The 20,179-nt window shown below is 36.3% G+C and overlaps 1 protein-coding gene across 1 annotated transcript in view; it reads left to right on the top strand.

Annotated features, from left to right (window-relative positions):
- ST8SIA4 (ST8 alpha-N-acetyl-neuraminide alpha-2,8-sialyltransferase 4) overlaps positions 1-20,179 on the top strand; it is a 50,978-nt gene that overhangs the window by 10,866 nt on the left and 19,933 nt on the right. The window contains exons 3-4 of the mRNA XM_058827512.1: positions 1,435-1,692; positions 11,437-11,730. Of these exons, the coding sequence (XP_058683495.1) occupies positions 1,435-1,692; positions 11,437-11,730 (552 nt within the window). The remainder of the gene's footprint in view (positions 1-1,434; positions 1,693-11,436; positions 11,731-20,179) is intronic.

Below are 20,179 nucleotides of genomic sequence, written 5' to 3'. Positions count from 1 at the left end.
AAGATTTATATTTAATACATGCTATAGTTATAAGTTCTAGTATAGTGCACTGTTCACTGAAGCCGTATTGAAGCTACAGTATTAAACCTAGCAAAATAATCAAGTAGATATTGATGGTACTTTCCCATACCAGTGACCATGGGCAAGTCTCTCAGTCAGCTTTAAGGTGTAACCTTGAAGGGGATTCCCACTCAGGGAAGGAAGCTATACACACATTCCAGCCAAGGAGGAGTGTGTCAGAATTCTCTGCCATTAGAAAAGGGGCCTTGGCTTTTGTATTATTTTGTATTATAAAGTGATTGACAGTCAGCTCAGCAGCTTTACATCAGTCGCCAGTACTGTCCCTTGTTGGTTCCATTATCAGGAGCTCTGCTGAATCCTCACCAGTGCCAGTTTCTACTAAAGACTGTTCTTCACAGAACTGAGTGTTTAACTTTGGGCTTGATGGGTCAGGCTGGTCTCAGCATTCTTCAACACCAAAAGCAGGGTGACCTTTTCCATCAGCACTGGAAACTTTTGCAAGTAGAGGCAAGGTTGAGGTGCTTTACCTCCACCTAGGCAGAAGATCCATGGGTGACCCAGTGAGCAGAAAGCATGAGTTCACTTTTCAGCTGATACAAAAGCAAACATTCTTCTTCAGTTGCTTGCTTCACGCTGGGAATATACAGCTGTTCAACTTCACTTGATACATGGCAGTTTATTAAACCCTCATATTTGGTCATGTGTGTCTAAACCTGTCTAATAGTTTAAACAATTATTTACATAAAATATGATAAATGTTGCAAAGTGAATTGATGAGTATGTAAGAAAATTTGAGTTCAGCTAACAGCTTATTTGGACCCTGAGCTGCAGTTGTTTCATTTGCAATTTGTTTTAAGCTGATTTTGTTTAAATTGGTACAAAAGACTGGGTGTGTTCTCGTATCAAGTTAATTAGGATAGCCTTAGCTAAACTTCTGTTAATTGGGAGGAAGTTTATTCTAAACTGAATATATTGCTTTTATAGGAATAGGAATCTATAAGAAAACATGGCCATTCCTGAGCCAGGCAGATTTGTAAGAGATTACATTTCCTGATCACAAATACTTCATGTATTTAAGTTTGGTTTTAAAAATGTCATAATTCCAAAATTTTGTGAAGATACTCAAGCACAGTATGCCTTAAAATTTTCAGGTTTTTTTCCCTTTGTCTCTCTATGCCTTTGTGTCATTAACCTCTAGTTCTGTAGTGTTTGTGTGTTACATTGCAACCAGGGTGTGAACTCCATAAAAGCTTTGCTCCAATTCCATCCAAGGGCATGGGAAGTTACCCTGGCAGGACTGACACTGGCTACCCTCTGCTTTATGTTGTATGCTTTATTTTGTATTGCTGTTAGATAGACTCCATTCAAGCAGGGAGTGTTGGGTTTTACCTTTGCCTTTTTCTGTCAATGCAGGAAGAATATTCTTCAGTTCTTGGATGCAGAAAGAGATGTCTCGGTGGTCAAAAGCAGCTTCAAGCCAGGAGATGTAATTCATTACGTACTGGACAGACGTCGCACTCTAAACATTTCCCAGGATTTGCACAGCCTTCTCCCTGAAGTTTCCCCGATGAAAAATCGCCGATTTGAAACCTGTGCAGTTGTTGGGAATTCTGGCATCCTTCTGAAGAGTGGTTGTGGAAAAGAGATTGATAGCCATGATTTCGTAATAAGGTAAGTTTTTATCTGCTGTTGAATATGCAGGCTTCTATGTTTCTTGGAGAAAACCTGGGAGAAATGTTTTGATCTGAGGTACATATTACAGGCGTTATTTGAAATTAATCTGAAACAATATCCATCGACATGTGATTCCAAAAATTTAAATTTATGCCTATATTATTGACAAGAAGATTATTTTTAGAGTGAAAATAAAACAAGGGAGAATGGTTTGCATTACTTAATTTTGCTTTTTGCTGTTCTTATTCCAGACAGAATTATTCGTATTGAGGTCTTGGTAGAATAAATGCAAAATGGTTTCTCTTTTAAAAATACTCTTTCATAGCTTTTGGTCAGCACAGATGGCCTTTTGTAAATTACTACATTACTTTTGTGTAGCATGTAGTAAAATTTCAGTGTGGTGTATTGATGTTAAACCAGGATGCCGCTGAGGTAGTTGGAAGTCATCCTAGTACATTCGTTCATGTTAGTTTAAGAACCTATTCTTGCAGTTTGGGGGAAAAAATGGTATGTTTCACTTCTTATTCATTCTGCAAACACACACAGTAGAGGGCCTTTGGATTTCATGTGTCATGTCAAACCTGATCTCATTTGACATCTTGTCATTATGTAGAAAATGCTGAGCAAGAGATGGGTAATTTTGCTTTTGAAGCAAAGTTTCAATTGATTTGGTTTGAGAAGGTTAAAAGGGCAGAAAACAGGAGGGTTGTGACACAAAGCAATATAGAAATAGTAGTCCTTGTGAGTTATTTGCTTTTTGTTTTTTCACCTTTAACAATGATTGTGACAATAAGTAGTAAAAGGAATGAATAAAATGAAATGGGAAAGAAAAATAACAGTTTTTCTGTGGATAAGTAAAAGAAGAATATGCATGAGTTTTGTATTTAATTTGAAAGTTACTTTAACAAGTTGCAGCTGAAGCAGTAACACACTTCTCTTTCATTTTCCATATTAGTTTTACTTACCACTAGTTATTCAAATTAACATCCTTATTACTGCAGAGTAAATCCAACAGTAATTACCACAGCTTTAAACTGCATTTAGCCTATGGCATGCTTTTGTACTCTCTCTGAGATTAAATGTGATCTTTTTAACAGGATGTCTTGGTTTTTGGACAAATTTATGAGGAAACCTTCTGAAAGGTCATTTGCTTTAATGAAGAGCAGATTTTAGCAACTTCTTTTTTTATGGGTTCTTACAGGTTAGAAAGGATTTTTCTTGGAGAAAGTGAAAAAGATTTTTAACAAGCGAGTTGTTTTCAGGTATGAAGAAAACGAATAATGTTAAAGGATACAACTTTTTTCTGCTTTGAAGAGATTGAGGGTTTTTTCTGTAGGTGTGGTTCAGTCATTTTCCAAGTCTGAAGCTGGCCTCTGGGCCACAAGACAGCGTGGGGGGCCCCTGGGCAGAATTTCAGTGTTCTGGATTGGAGAAGAGTACAGTTCCAGGAAAAACTTCTGCTTCAGTTAACGAAAAAAAAGCCAGGTTAAAAAGCAAAGAGGCTACTCAGTTTCTTTTTTCTGGAGAGAAAAAGCTGAGAGTTGGGAGAAACTGAGAGTCTTATCTGTATTTTTAAACACAGGCGGTGAAAAAATTGTATTGCTTCTCTTTCCTCTTCCTCTCTCTGGGCTTAGCTTAAAGCTATAGGACCCATTTTTGGGCACAAAGCAGGCAATAGGGGGTACAATAACGTCATTCCAGGACACAGGACTACAGAAAAGTTAAGATTTTCTAGATTAAAATGTTCATAGAGAAGGCAAGGTACATACTTTATTTTAAATCATGTGCTGAATTTCTTCGCTGTCATCCCCATGCTCTTCTACTTGTTTTAACTAGCCGTGAAACCAGGTGATGATATCGGATAGGAGATTTTAACTAATTCAGCTACATGGAGGAAAGATAATACTCTAAAGACTTGATGAAGATTAATAGGAACAGTAAGAATTTACTGTTGCTAATCAGTTCTTTAGGCTGGTGAGATGTGGACGTTCTGTGAAGATGGTGAGGAACTCTGGAACAGGTTGCCCAGAGAAGCTGTGCGTGTCCCATCCCTGAAAGTGTTCATGACCAGGTTGGATGGGACATTGAGCAACCTGGTTTAGTGAAAGGTGTCCCTGACCACAGTGGGGGATTTAGAACTAGATAATCTTTAAGGCCCCCTTTCAACCTAAACCATTTTATGATTCCATGAAATAGCTCTCATATGATATATGAAAATTAAGGTGATCTGTGTAACAGCTAGTGGATCTGACAATACAGTGATTCATAATCTAATGTTTTGGGAATAACATGCTTGGCCCTGCTGCCTATAGGGAGTTTCAATGCAGTGATTTTTTTAATGTTTTTTTTTTAATTTACAAATGAAAGTTAAAATGCTTTAGAATTTGCATAGTATAATTTAAAGTATATGATATTTTTTTTGTTTTAGTCTAGATGCATGTATAGTTATATAGCATCTGTTTAAATAGCAAGGAATTTGTTTGCAACTGAAGTTAAAGAAAAAAACAAATGATTCATTAGATTTGGTTTCCTATATTCCTCATCTTCTGTTTAGAAAAAGTTGTACATCACTTGATATGTAATCACATGGTGCAATTATGAAGTTCTGGAGTGCTTCGTAAGCACTTACCTATATTGCTGTTAGGATTCTGGTATTAAGATGTACCATGACACATGGTAATGTGTCTGCTAATCTTTTCAGTTTTATCTGACCTCTCTGGAAGTGAAATGTCCTCACTTAGGTGCAGTATGATGGTATTCTTGAAAGGAGTTACTGAATGTATCCAACTGTATATCTGGACATTTTTGTAGAATCCTCTGATGCCAAGTGCATTGTGCCTATATGCTGTGACTAGTATTTACTATTACTATTCTGGTTAAATATATTCCCATGATTTTGATTGTATTTATGTGGGGGAGAGAGGTGAAATCTGAAGGAAAATTGTTTCTCTGAGAGTTGTTTCTTAGAGAAGCAGCTCTTATGTTAGAGTTAACACTAGCAATACCATTAATTTAATGATAAAACTGACAATGAAGGTCTGTGACAATGAAGAGGACACAACAGATATCCAGCAATGTTTGCAGTATGATAATATCCTATAAAGGTAATGTGAAGGTGTTAATAATAATGGACAAACACACAGAAGTTTCATGCGGTTAGCGAAGTCATGCATATTTTGGCAGTAGAAAATGTGGTCCATCTAATTAAAATGGGAAGCAGGGAGACTTTGCTATTAGAAAGATCCCAAACGGTGATGACAATGAACTATTTTCTGTTTCCCATGTACCTTGCCTTTTTACCCCATTAGGGGATAATTGATCTATGTGCCCCTGCTTCTCTTCTAGTGCTGAGCTTAAGTGTGCTGCATTCTGATGCTATACCCAGAGAGAGTATGAAGCATTCCAGAATATCTGATTGGATATATCTTATTCCCACACTGTCTGCGCTTTCTCATGCTGAAATTACCAAGCCAGGGCTGAGTTAGCGGTTGTATCTTACAGATCAGATGATCTGATTATATTAAGCGGTATATTTTGAAAAGCAGTGCTTACATTGGACTTTCTGAGAAATGCAGCTGTATTATGGGCAGGTGTAAAATAACAGTACTAAGCATTGCCAAGTAATAACTTGGTATTACTTCTGGAAGCCAATATGTACCAGGTAGTTCAGCTTTGTATTTAGAAATTGAACAATAATAAAAATCAGAATAAGTAGTTTTATTTATTTATTTTTAGAGGAATTTAATTTGACATTTGTGATGAGACCTATTCAAAAGCAGAGGCCAAGTTCAGTTTTGGAGTTACTTGGTTAAAACCAACCACTCAAACAAACAATAGTAAATATATTGTGGCTTTTTTGTGAGGATACGATTTCTGTCCACCATTTTGTTTCAGTTGGACAGTATTGAGAGCTGAGTGAAGCTTTTCAGTATGTTAGGGCTGCTCTGACAAGGAACAGGCATAAGAAAATATTAGTTGCTTCTTACTTTATATTGAAGTGACAAGTTTATATGTTACCACTCTTCTTTTCCCACTGGAGTTTTTTCCTGGTGACTCTGCCATTTAGGAATGAAATGTATGTTTTTGCCATCACTAGTCATAAAATTTTGCTGGGCAAATGCAGCTCTGTTTTTCGAGAATACTGGAACTTCTACTACTGGACTTTTTTTTTTTAACTTGGTCTAGTTAAACCTTGTGGTTAGTAAAGTTGACATGAAAAAGCTTGTAATCTTTCCTTTTTTTGGGGGGGAGGGGGGGGGGTTCCCTTTTGAGAGGAAAGAATGCATTGTTTCACAGATATCTTGGTTTGCCCTGTATGAAGGTGAGGATAACCTGTTTTGACTTTCTCCCTAGTGTATTGATTTTTGTAAGCAATTGTGAAGCAAACATCATATGTGGTATTAGCAAAAGACAGCAGATATGGCCAGGCAGAAGAAAAGGACAGACCTAATCATACCATGAAAGTGTGGTATCTTTTTTCAGGAGAGCAATTTAAATTAATCATAACAAATGAGTAGAGGCTTCATTAACGTGTGTTGTTCCTTCAGGTGCTATAAAAAAAAATCGTAAATATCTAAACAAAGATATTTAGCATATCAATTTACCGATATCCTGGAACTTGGTTTTTGTAATTCATATCAGCTTTTATGTCCAAATATTTTTTTGGTATACCTTGCTTGGACCGTGGCCACCATGCTGAGTAGAGCTAAATCCTTGGAGCCAGAAGATTTGTTGAAAGCAAAGTTGCCAATTTAACACACATATTTTAAAGTATGAGTCTTCCTCTAGAAATAACATCTGAATACATCATGACTAGCTCATTAGACCCTTTTCAGATCTCAAATGTGGAAGCTCTATTTTTGCCTTCTGTTTCTTCCTTAAACTTGTCACACTACACTGAAACATTAAATGAAAGCAGAGGAAAGCCATCATCTTCCAGTGTTCTTGCTCAGGGATTTGAGTGTCTGAGAAAGAGGAGCACAGGTGGGGTTGTTCCAGTCAGCCAGGTGTGGGTGGTCTCCACTTTAGGAGAGCCTTGGAGAAGGATTCACTCATGTAGCCACATCTTAGGATTGTTGTTTGGTTTTTTTTTAAAGAAGTTAGTCTTTAAGGAGGTGATTTAGGAGGATATTTAAGGACAGAAATTAGAACACTCAGGAAATACCAGTAAAAAGTGTCTTTTACATATATACATGTGTATATGTACATATATATAGACATACACATATATACATATATATATACACACATATATTAGTATATGTACATATACACATACACAAATGATAATGGGTTCTGAAAAGACTGCTTAAATAAATTAATGTCCTGTAAGCATCCAAATGTAAGGCAGATAGGGTTAGCCTGAATCATCCTTGAATCTAAAAGTTATCCTGAGGAAAAAGGATACTATTATTTTAAAGTCACTTACTCCAGTTGTTGATAATACAATCAACAATTATTTGATTTAACAACAGCCTTTATATAATTTAATAGCCTTTAATTTAGTAGTATTCTAAACAGTTGGAATACCAGAACAGTATGCTTTTGTTTCCCATTTTAAGAGGTGAAAAAGTTCAGAGCCGTCTTAATCTAAATAACTTCCTTTGTAGCTGTTCTCCATTTTGGAAAGTTCAAACTGATGCTGCTTTCTACATTCTATTCTGACAATTCCAAAGTGCTCCCCCAAAACAGTGAAAATAATATTTTTTTCTGAATTTATTGCAAGGGTAAATTTTTTTTAACTCCTTCTGTCCTTATAATGTTGCAGGTTTTTTTTAAAAAAATCTGTATCAGAATTATAAGAATTGTGTGGAACTTCATAATTGCCCTATAGAATATACTCTTTATAGATAGTAATGTGGGATGGTATTTTCACATAAAAAGGCAGAGGTATGGGTGTTCAGGATACTGCTAAGTTCAATTTCTTAGTTTTCATGCATTAAAGTATAATTTTCAATATTTCACTGCTGTAGTTTTTGTGGGGCTTTTTAATACATTCTTTATATATGCAGAAACTTTCAGTGATATAAAAATTCATTGCTTTATTTTGTTGTCAAAGGAATAGTACTGGAAAGAGCAGCAAAACTAATCCATGTGTCATTTTGCAGCAGGACACCCAATAAAGACGTAAATAATGTGTTTTGCAGCTCTTTCTAAAATGTCACTTAGACTTTTTCTGACCCTTCACTATGCTGTGTCGATTGATGATAACTTGGATTTCAGTCACTAGTGTTAAGGCAGATGCTGGGAAGAAAGAATTTGTTGGTTACAAGTATAAGTTCAAATCTGGGCAACAGGAATTAATGATGTTTATCAGCAGGTGATTTTACAAAAACCATCTTCATACTGAAGGCATAAGTTCGGTAGTTTTGTGAACTTGTGTAGTTAAGGGATGTATCAAGGCAATATTTTACACGGCACATACTAAAAAGCCCTCATTAATTGTTGTATGTGAATAGAATCTGAAAAACTGTACCTGAGCATCTAACCTTGCAGCTCTTATGAGACATCCTCTGTTGTGCCATGGATGAGGACTGAGATAAAGTAGGTATGTTAGGGGATTCATTATTAATTCAGATTCCTATGAAGTTAATTTAAAGCAACTGTAGTTTTTTCAGTAGCCAAAGAAGTATGCAGAATATGTGAGAATACATACACCTAACTATTAATTAAATTTGTTGGGGAAATAGGAAGTTCGTGCATGGGGGTTTTTTTGGGTTTTTTTAATTTCTCTTTTTTGGGCATGTGTAAAAGTTACCACAGCACTGCTGCACACCTTTATTTGGAGAATCAGGTGAGAAGATGTGCTATATACACACAAGTATTAGGGCAATGTGCTTCTTGCATGTAGATTGAGTGTAGTCCAGCTGTGAGGTTCTCTTCAGTCTTCAACTCTTTTTTTCCTCTCCTACTTGCTCAAAACTTAATTCTTCTTTCATGTCCAATTACATCTTAAAAATGGCGTGAGTTACTGAATTCAAGATTCCAGTTTTGATTCTTACAAGAATTTGGATATGAATCAGGATGTGAAACCTTGCAGGCTACTCAGGAGGGAGTGTATGTTACTGACACTAATCTAGGTGTAACGCCTTATGTTTCAAAAAGATTTAATACGTCTGCCAGCAACAATCTGATTTTCATTTTTTGTCTTCTCAAAATGTATGCAGTTATTACTGTGTGACTAGTATTTTTCGCTTTGCTCTACGAAGAGAAGATATTAATGAACCAAAGCATCAGTATAAAGCACTTCTTTCCCATGGCTTTATAGTGTTTTAAAGTATTTATTTCAACTTGTAAACCACAAGTCCACCAATTGCTAGAGATTAAGAAGTGTGCAGATTCATGGCCATTTCTTGCATTATTCTACTGTAGGTGGAATATTCTTTTGGTTCTCAATGCCAGATAAAATGGAAATGACAACCATTTTACTGGAGGGAATTTTAATGGCTTTCATTTAAAATTGACTTGAAATGTGGTCTATGAATACTGTGGACTGGACCTTTGTATACGTATACATGATCTGTGTACTTATTAGTGACAAAACAAATTGAACTGAATCTCTGTGGAATAACTGACTTCTCATTTGAGCATACTTTAGTGATTTTGATTGCATTATTTTCTTTGTTAAGCTCTGCTCTCTAAAAGACTGTGTATGTTCTGGGTGTTCAGTGGCATAGCAAACCCAGGGGTGATCACCCAGTTTGGTGAAAGTGTGGTGTAGAAGCACCTACTCCATTCTTCATTTTTTTCCTCATGGCATACAACTACAGCCCTTAGCAGTTTTTCCCCCACACTTTTTCTTAATGTATCCCAGTGTGACTAATACATGCAACAGGTGGTTTTGGAACAAACAGGTTTTCAGTCACTGAGACTTTTTGGTCTGCTTGTCTTACTAGCTCAGTTGTTTCACACATGCTCAAATGCTACATGGTATTTCAGACATTATCTAATTTTTCCCTTTTATCCTAGAGGTCTTTTTAGTGACAGCATTGCAGTGTGTTTTTCAGTTGAAAATCTGTTACCAGACTTTAAGTTCATGTGAGGGAACCCCTGTGTTTTTACTGGGAATATTTTATAGATATATTTGCCTTTTAGGAGAACATAGTACATAGTATTGGTGTAAGCTAGATGCCTCTGTAAGCTTAGAGATTTTAAGAGTTTGAAAAACTTAGAATAATGGCAGGTTTTAAGTTCATGCATTAAAGTTTCCACAAAAAACTTACAAAGCCAGTATTAAATTCAGTATGAGTTTTTCCCATGCTCTAACTACCGTTTTCTAGAAGATATTACTCTTAGAAGGCTGAAATGCAGGTTTGCAAATGGTTTGTGAAATAGATGTATAAAGATAATGAAGAATGTAAATGTATTTCCTTGCCTACATCTGCCCACATGTTATCAGAAACTTGGACTTCTTTATCTCCTAGGAATATAGTTGCTTTATAATCTTCCGAACATCTTTCTGAAGAAGAGAGGACCACTTCTTAACCTGATAATTACATAATGAAAATTATTTTCTGGGTAATTAGTTTTGTCAGACAGGACTAGGTCGTCAGTTGATGTTAAGTAATGCTGACTTACTTTTCTATCATTGGATATCTGGCATTAGAAGAAACTAGTGGATAAAAATTTGCAGAATTAATGGAATACTGTGTATATTAGGAGTGCAATAACATGCAAATGTTTTGGGGGAGCCTGTTCCAACATTGCATCTCAGCGTCCTTTACCTCATCAGAGCAGTCTGTTAAGTTATGAAAATATTGTTGTGTCAGGGTACAATTTTGGGCCATACCAGCTACAGGCTAATTAATTGAGAATGTTGTGGAGATGATCTGTTTGTCATATCATACTGGTCACTGAAATCACAACTAATTTCTGAATCGCATTTTGTCGCCTGCACTGAATGCCTATGTGTGATTACATATGTATGTGTTTATGTAATGGGGGTAAAAATCTGCTGAACAACGGCATAATGAGAACTTCTCAATCCTAGGAAAAAGGCTTGAAAGGTTTGAAAATTAGGTATGAATGAAAAATTGAAAGTTCAATATTTTATATTAATTATTATTTAATAATATTAATTATAATTATATTTAATATAATTATATAATTATATATTAATTATTATATTAATTTATATAATACTTTATATTAATATTTTATATTACAAAAATCGCAGTTCTAAGTCAAATAGAAATACTAAATTTTAAACATCAACTGCAGTGATGATACCAAAAACTCATTGAAAGATGCAGTAAAGTTAGTTTGTAAATAATATTTAAATACTTTGTTTTAAGTAAAGTAAAATAAAAATGCATGGACTAAACTGTATAAATTATGCTTTATTTTGCTAGCATGGCTTTCTTTGTGTGAGAGGTGTTGGTAACATGATGATAAATCAATAATGAAAGGTAGCAGTTTTAAGAAAGCATATTATTCACAAGCCCTGCTTTAGATGTTGATGCATTCTAGAGCATGATGATATGGTTTCCAAATGGTTACAAAGAGGAAGTTTTTCTCTCACAGCATCCTGTACGCTTAATGTTTTTTTAAAAATTGTCTGATTCTTGTCCAACTTGAGTAAAATACTATGTGTTATCACACCTATTACCACTGGTGTTTTTTTCTCACATTAAATTGAATTGGGCTTGCATGTTCATTTTTAGCTTTCCCTTCATGCACACATTTTTCTGAGTTAATGTTTCATATTTATTTTCATTTTTCCATTAATTTCTTCCTCTTCAGGTGCAATCTAGCTCCTGTGGTGGAGTTTGCTGCCGATGTGGGAACTAAATCTGATTTTATTACCATGAACCCATCAGTTGTACAAAGAGCATTTGGAGGCTTTCGGAATGAGAGTGACAGAGAAAAATTTGTGCATAGACTATCCATGCTGAATGACAGTGTCCTTTGGATCCCAGCTTTCATGGTCAAAGGTGGAGAGAAGCATGTGGAGTGGGTTAATGCATTAATCCTTAAGAATAAATTGAAAGTGCGAACCGCCTATCCATCACTGAGACTTATTCATGCTGTCAGAGGGTAAGTGTACAGAAAAGACTGGTCTGTCCTCAGCACAATGAAACTCATAACTAGAATTCCTAGCACGCAGAAAAAAAAGATGTGTGTCGAAAGGAGCATGATGGTATTCCCCTTATTGATATAATGGATTGCATTTATGACAAGTTTGTTTGGTAGATAATGCTGGCCACTCATTTAGCCAGCTCTGCTGCAAACAGCTGAAATCCATTAGCACAATAACTTTTCTAACTGCACTTTTGTGTGCAAAAATGTACCATCATTTAGTGATAAGCTAACCTTAAAAATAGTCTGAATTCAGTGTACAGTGGAAGTGCTACATGTCTTCTTTGGAAAACAACTGTGAAGATAAAAAATGAAATCTCTAAATAGCATCAGGGGTAAGAAAGCAACCCTGTAAATAATGAAGTTTGGCAGCAATAATGAAAGTACTGAGCTCCTTCATAAAATATCTAGGATTTGGAGCAATCTTTCTCGTTTTCTCCAGATGCTTGAACAATTCATAAACATTGACTAGAATAACTGAAAATGTTAATGAAACCACGTACTAGAAAAAAGATGTATCCACGTTTTGAGAAAATACTTTTCTTTTTAACCCTATAATTAAGTAAAACTGTCAGCTGAAGGATCCAATGTATTTGTCACGACTGTATACTACAAGTATATTGAGGTATGCCTGAAAATTATTCCAAAGATGATGGTGATGCAGTGTGTTTGTACATCCAATTATGACATTATGGTAACATTCAGCTTGAGTTCCTTGAAATGTGCTGTTTGTGGGGGTTAGGGAGATACCTTCAAGTGCTGTTATTGGCTTGTACACCAGTTACTGATTATGTTGCTGTTCCTACTGTTACAGCAGCAGAGACAAGTTTAGAAAGAATGTTTGAACCATTATCCCAATGCAGTACAAGAATAAAGCTTGGACATAAGTTGTTCAGCATATTCTGCCATGTCTCAGATTTAACTGCTGCATTCCCTCTGTGGTGCACTTCTGGCACTGGAAAAAAATAATCTATTGCCTTGGAAATTAGGAAATCCTTCAGAAAACCTTTACTTTTTTACTGAGTTACTCAATTTCATTAGACGTTTGGACTTTGGCTATTTATGGGCCATGATTGTGTTGAATTTTAGAGTATTCAAAATGCCTGTGGTACGTGGGTATAGTGGTTTGAATGGGTATATAAACCAGAGATTGCTTCCTGTTCACAGGCAACAATTTTAATTTCCAGCTGCTAAATCTGGGCAAAATTATCAAATGTGAATGACAATTCAGAATGTGCAGTTTTTAAGCTGGCCAATTTGAAGGTCCTTTAGGGGGCTTTGTCTTAAAAATATTACTACTACCTACATAGTCTCTCTAAACAAGGCAGCAAAAGCTCTGCCATCTGATTTGTTGAAAATTTGGATTGAGCTGTATTTTAGATTATACCTAGCAACGTCATCTGATACGTGGATTCATCCAGTTGTTGAATCTGGAGTTTAAACTCCACAGTAAATTTAAATGGATACCAAGAGTTCTTTGGTTTAGTGAAACTAAAATTTTATTAAAATATGGAAGTACGGTGAATGTTGGGCCAAATAATTTACTATCTAATAATTATTAGGTTAATATGGTTTGTGATTCCAGCCTGACATATTTAATACAGGTAGAGAACATCTTGTGCTGAAGGGTGCAGATTCAAGGTTGGGAAAGTGCTGTCTGTATTCCTTTCTATATGTATCAAACTGTAACATTTCCTTCATTTGTCCTTAGAGCATGTGGTGTTAGGCACTTGCTAAGGGCAGAACATAAAGTTTCTTAGACTTCTGATCTAATGAGGCCAAATTCTTTATTTCTAATGCAGTATCAAGTTATGTTAGAGTTTTATCTAGTAACAGGTCATTTTGGCTACAATCACAGCACTGCAATGAAATTCTCACTCCTGTGCTTCCTTCTCTTTTAATGAAAGAAACTTTATGAGCAGTACATAGCATTCCAGATTGCTGTTGATAAGATACTTTCTATTGGTCAGATTGCTGCATTCTGAGATAATCTTAAAAGCTTTTTTTTCTGTTTGTTACACACTTTTGGGGGTAAAAAAAAGGTAATGTGGTATTGGAAAAAGAAACTACTGTTTTGCTGGTTTCATGCTTTATAAAACTGCTGTGAGTAATGGATGCTCTTCTGTAATCTTAAGAATTTTAGGTTTTAATATCAGATTATATACATGCAAAATCCAGCATGACAACTGCTTTTTAAGTCAGTAGTATCATAAATCCCCATTGTAGTCAGATGTTTTTTCCTTCGGTAGATTTAGATCAAGTGGTTACCTGTGATAATTTTCCTCTATTTTACTTTTTCACTTCTTGATCATTAAGTTTTGAATATGAGATTTTAAAATGATTTGGGAGAGGTTGCATGAATTTTTCCCAAAGTGTCTCTAAAAGCTAATTTATGGAACTTCTAATGTCACTGTGCAGATATTGACAAAATAAAAGAGGCAATCAATACATGACAGAGTTCAAGGTGGAACTGAGATCTTTAAATTAACGTCTTAACTGATTAAAAACATTTACTTGCTCTCTAATGTCGCTGTCAATAATATTAATTATAAAGTAATTACAATGAACAAACCATGTAACTTTTTTTTTCTTTACTTCAGTGACTAATTTCAGAAACTTTTTATTAAGAAGGCTGAGATTTAATGCTGAACTATTTAATTAGGATTATTTGTAGTACTACTTTCCAAATGCAGTTATACTCTCTAAGGTGTGGAAAGTGTCTTAGAGGGACTTGTCTCAGTAGCAGAGCTGTAATTGAATGTGGATGAAACAGTAGACAAACAGGAACTGAGCTGGCTGGGATTAGAGTCCAGATCATATTGTTTACTTCTAGGGGTGGCAGACAGCAAAACTCAGAAGTAGGATCAGCAGGATGTTCTGCTGTGGATCCTGCCTTGAGAGTCCGTGGCGGGATTAGAGCGGGTTCCTGAGACTAAACATCTAGTTGGTTGCACAGCTCTTTGTTTTTTGTGCTTCTGCTGGTGAATATTTGAAGATATCTGTTGAAGTGGCTGAGCACCACCACCCCCCTTGCCTTGACAAGCAATACAGGTTTAAAATACACTAGTTTTTTGAGAAGGTTTTTTCTTCTATTTCCTCTCCTAAATCCATGAAACAAAGTTTTCATGCTCATCTTGATGTGCAAGAATGTTTTCTTGGCTGCTCTTCCGATTGGAGCAATCCAGTAGGAAACTGGATATTTTGAACTATTAGTCACTCAGCAGTAATATCACTTAAATTGCTTCACATTAGATTCCTTCCCCTCTTTTGGATATGGAACAATTGTGGGGACATCCTGTGGGATTTGCCAGTGCTCTGCTTATTTCCTCCTTGATCCTGCCTGTGAAAAAGCAGTATTATCCTGCATTAAATGTAGCAGAACTCCCACTGAAATCTCTTGAGTTTTGCCTATGCACGGAGCATGCTGTGCCTATTTATGGTTACTTCTCAGTGCAGGGTCTTTTTTTTCTTTATAAGGGAAAGCAAACAGCTGTTCTTTGGATGATAGTGACCTTTACAACACAACTTTACCACATATCTTCAGAGTTCTTTACTCTGGGAGTTACAGAAAAAATACTTTAAGAAACTGAAACATGTAGAAATCAAGTAGTTCTCCAGCAGCTCTGTCCTGAGAAACAAGTACTGTGGGTAATCTATGTTGCCAACACTTCTGTTTATTTTCTTTCTGCTAACAGACTTCCCCTTTCAGTTAAATATATTTATTAAGAAAAGATGTTTTAGAATGCGTGGATGAATAAATGACCTGAGGAAAAAAAAATGGCCATTATGCTAAAAGTAGAATTCTAAATATAAAATGACTGTGTCTTTTGCATCATGTATATAAATATTTAAAATACTGGGAAAAAATTCACACTAGCTACTTTTCAGTGGAGTACATTCCTGTTTTTTATGTAAGTGGATGTTAAAAATAAGAGGTTTACATTATAGTACCTTATGCCCTAGCATAGTGTATCCTTGGATCTGGCTTTGTTCAACTTATACAAACAAATGCGAAGCCAGTTTGCTTGGATTTTAAGGACCTAATCTATTGTATGAAGTTGTTCGTCTAATCCCAATATCTTGTCCTATGCAGGGAGCAGGAAGTGATGGGTTTTTTTTGAAGTGGAGACACTCCAGGGTTGACTTTTCAGTCTAGCTGAAACTAGCAGCTTCTTGCCAGAGCTGCAGCACCCCAGCATCTCTTAAGAATATGCCCTAATATAGTTCAAAGTTTCACAGGATGAGCTTTTATTCCTTTGCACAAGTTGTCCTATTTTATCACATTTGTGAAAGATTTAGCAAGGTCTGTCAAGAGATATCTCACTTTATAAGAGAGAGTTTTCGTTGGAGGCAAGCACAGTGGAAGCAGAGAACATGAAAGCAGAACTGACAGTGCACTAAACTGCTTTTTTATATTTTTTACTCCGTGGTCCATTCCGCCAGGTAAGCCAAGAGAAGTTTATCATGATAATAGGAATATTTTTGTCCAGTTTTTTTACACTTATTTGCCTTTAGACAATAGACTTCTGTAGGTTTTTATTTTGGGAGAACGGTTTCATCTCTTACTAAGGCAAATGTTTTACCCCTTATCAGCAATGTTTATATACCTAACACTTGTAAAACTTACTCTTCCCGGATTGAACTTCAAGTTTCAAGTAGTGGAGAGCAACAGAATTAGTCAAAAGAAAAAATAGGAATGAAATTTTCCATTTTCAAGTTCTCTTGCTTAGATTGTCTACCATGAGCAATGTCACTCTATCTAATGCTAATGACTCCTAGGACCTAATCAGGGGGTGACACATAATTTATTCATACAGTGTATTTGCAAATTTTTAATTATTTGAAAACTATTTTAGTACTTACTGTGATTTTTTTTTAATTTTAGATTTTTTAAAAATTTGTTTTCCCCTTACATAAAACCTGAGTTTCTGCAAATCATAAAAATGTGTTACAAATCCCATACTCCTGTAAAAAAATCTGTAGCTGTGCAAGTGAGAAGCAAACTAGAAACATTTTTTGTTGTCTGTTTTTGATTAACCACTAACAGGACTGGAATCCACAGAGAGTGATGCTGGCCATATAGTATTAACAGAATTAAGAATAATTTCTCTTGTGATTTTTTTTGATACATGAGATGAATTATCTGTTGATTCTGGCTGGAACATGTATGCATGAGAAGATTGTTAGGTTTTCTTCCTTAAGTGATGTTTCCAAGATAAGACAATAATGAAAATTCTGCTTATTTTTGTTTTGGTTGTAATGCCTTCCAAGAGTTTTTAAAGATGTGTGCATTTAGTTTTGATCTTTCCTGAGCTTCTGTGATCAGGAGAGGTTGTATTAAGCATTCAGCCAGTAACAGATTTCTTCATATGAGTGGTTACTACTGAGGTAATGTGGAAATAAGCAAACAAAGCTATAGCTGTATGCACAATATGGTTTGGCCTTTTGCTTTGGTCAATTCAGGTCACTGGGCTTTTAATATCAGCAGTGCTTCAGTGAAATAATACACTGACACAAACATAAACAGTGTCAGTTTGGCTTAGTGTCTTCTGTAGCTGTGCTTCCTAATGCATATGAGCTCCTTCAAAAATGTTTAAATGGATATGTTTGAAGTCTCTAAGTTCTTGTTGGTATACAGGGAGGGATTTAGGTGTTCCAGATCAGAAGCACTGAGAAGTGTCTAGGGATATTTTGTCTGGAGTTACCAAGTGCTAAGATTAATGGCTACTACTTTCCTGAATATTTGTGCCAAAATGTAGGTTCTGTGTGTTCTATTTGTGGGTAGGAAGCTGTTAATAACATGCCAGTGTTTTAGCTATGCCTGAATGGCACTTGCACAGCCTCAAAACTTCCCCGTTACCAAAGGAAATGCAGTGCCATCCAGCATCATGCTCAGCAAGCAATACAGCTGTGGTAGCAGATGAAGAAGGTGGGAGGCGGCTCTTTCATCCACCTAGTAAGCTGTCTTTGTCTTGATCCCTGACTTCACTTGGTTTTGCTCTTCCTGTTCTCTCCCCACCCCACTGAGGAGTGGGGAGTGGGAGCATCTCGGCAGTGTCAGGCCCCATGTGAGGGAAGGAATTTGTTTATTGGGTACATAAGCTGTGTATAGGCTTTTAAGGGCAGCCTGTAAGCCTGTTTCAAATAATTAGAAAGTGAGAAAAAGGGTGAGCATACCTCTACTTCAGACCCTTGGGAGTCAGTGCTGACATGCCTGGTGTGATGTTTTAAGAACAGAACATGTTTTCAAAGAAAATAACCAAGTTGTCCGGTGGTAAATCTGGGTTCTGCTCCCTTGCTGTTAGGAAGCACACTGTAGTTGAGGTGATGGAATGAGATTTGAAGTCTCTCACCAGTACTCATTTCCTTCCCATTCTAGACCAAAGTCTCTGTCCCTCTCCATTCTTTCTTGAATGTCTCTTTCAGCAGACGTTGCTCCTGTGAATCCTGTTTTTAGGTGCTAGGCTTATCCTTATCCACATTTTGAGCCATGAGGATGTATCCATGCATATATGGGAAGTTAGTGCTGTTTGGATTCCCATCATGAATTCAATACTGTAACACTTCTGTACTGAAGTCCTTTTCTGAGATCTCTCCTTCTGTCCTTAACAGGTAAATTAATAGGCCATAGGAAAAACTGGGAAAATGGTAGTTACTTTTATAATATGTGAAAAATAATTACTTTCTAACTTCTTTTAAGCAATATTTCTGTATAGAAATATTATAATTCCTATACCTCATGAGCACTGCGAAAACAGCTTATTGATGTTTTCTAGTCTATAGATAGTGGAAGCAAGTGTCACAATTTGCATTTTTGTATTGTATCTTTAGTGAAGTAGTCAAAGAAAATGGACTTAGCAAAAGTTATTGCTCGAACTTGCTTTTTCATTTCACATGTATTTGTACTTTTTTGTCTACCTCTGGGATACAGGGGACTTTCCAAAGAAAATGAGTAATCATTTTCTTGTGCAAGAAAAGGAGACCTGTAAAAGAATCTGAGATAGAGCCTCGCTGAAAACAAGTACAGTCCCTGGTTTCAGAACATTTTTGAGGCTCACAAGGTGGGGGTTTTTGGGGTTTTTGTTTCTTCTTCTTTTTTTTTTTTTTTTTTTTTTTCATTTTGGTATGAGTGTGGGCACACTCACTAGCAGGAGTGGCAGAAGGGAAGTATGTGGGTGTTTCACAGTCATACTGAAACCAACAGATGGCACAACTTATGCTTCTATCAAATTATTTAGCCTCAGATGAAATTTAACATACAGATGGGCTAATGAGGCAGGAGAAAGATTCACATGTGGCACAGGCTTTACCGGTCAGGCTTTGCTTTTTCACCTTTCAGTCCATAATGGACAGAGCATTGAAATGCAGTACGGAAAAAGGTGGTTTACAGAACATAGCTCTCGATGACAAGGTTTCAGAAAATAATTTCAGTGTTAAGTTTTATCTCCCTTTGCAGAGCTAGCAGTCATTTAAAAATCACTAAAGAGAAATCCTGGGGTCTGATAAAGACAAGATCAAGGCGATAAGCCCTTCCTTCATATTGCAGTGCACTCTCCTCCCTAAAAGGCATCCACTGGAGGGTGTGTTGGGAGCACAGCTATGAGCTGTGCTGTGGAAAAATGAGTGCCAAGCAGATAGGGCAGCTCAGCCTGCTTTGGGAGTATTGCTGCATGCTGGTGCTGGAAACAAAATGCAGGCCTGACCCCTAGATTACTGGTGGCAATTGGGATTTCTGCTGCCTGCAAGGGTATTGCTGTGGGTTTCCAAAGAATTGCTGTAGTTTGTGGGTTTCCCCCCCAGGGATATTTCACAGTGGGAGCAGATCCAAAGGGATGATGCTTACTGTCTCTGGAGTCTTTTGGAAAAAGAACTGGATGAATTCAGGAGAGAAAGAACAGGTTTGAGAGGATGTGGGTAGAAGAAGATTTGGTTCATGCATTTGTTAACGTCAGTTCTCTGATGTTGTTAGTAGCAAACATCTTTTCCAAATGGATCTGTTAAAAGAATAGCAGGCTTCTCACCAGCAAGGATAATATATAAAGACTGGTGAAGAGCACGAAGTTATGCCTCAGATCTCCTTGTGTTAACTCATGAGATTGCTAAGCCATCATTGCTTTTTTGGTATGATAATCATTCTTTGAAGCAGAGGTGAAAGAGAAGAGGAAATATGTCTTTTATTTTCAAATTCTGTAAACTTGGTCATAATATGCAAGGCAAGTTCTGGGCGCAGAATATCTGGGAAATGGGCCAGTGTGTAAACACACTTTATTTCTATAGCATTAATGACTTGAAGATCTCACTTCAAATGACTTTGAGTTACATGGTTGATGCTAACTTTGTAAAACCACTGACAATGTATGAAGAGTTGTAAGTAGCAGTAAGACAGCTCAGATTTTGTTTAAAGGAT

Source organism: Poecile atricapillus, chromosome Z, assembly GCF_030490865.1.
Source record: "Poecile atricapillus isolate bPoeAtr1 chromosome Z, bPoeAtr1.hap1, whole genome shotgun sequence".
Taxonomy (NCBI): Eukaryota; Metazoa; Chordata; class Aves; order Passeriformes; family Paridae; genus Poecile; species Poecile atricapillus.
Note: the sequence above shows the minus strand (reverse complement) of the source record. Positions and strands in the feature narration are given on the sequence as shown.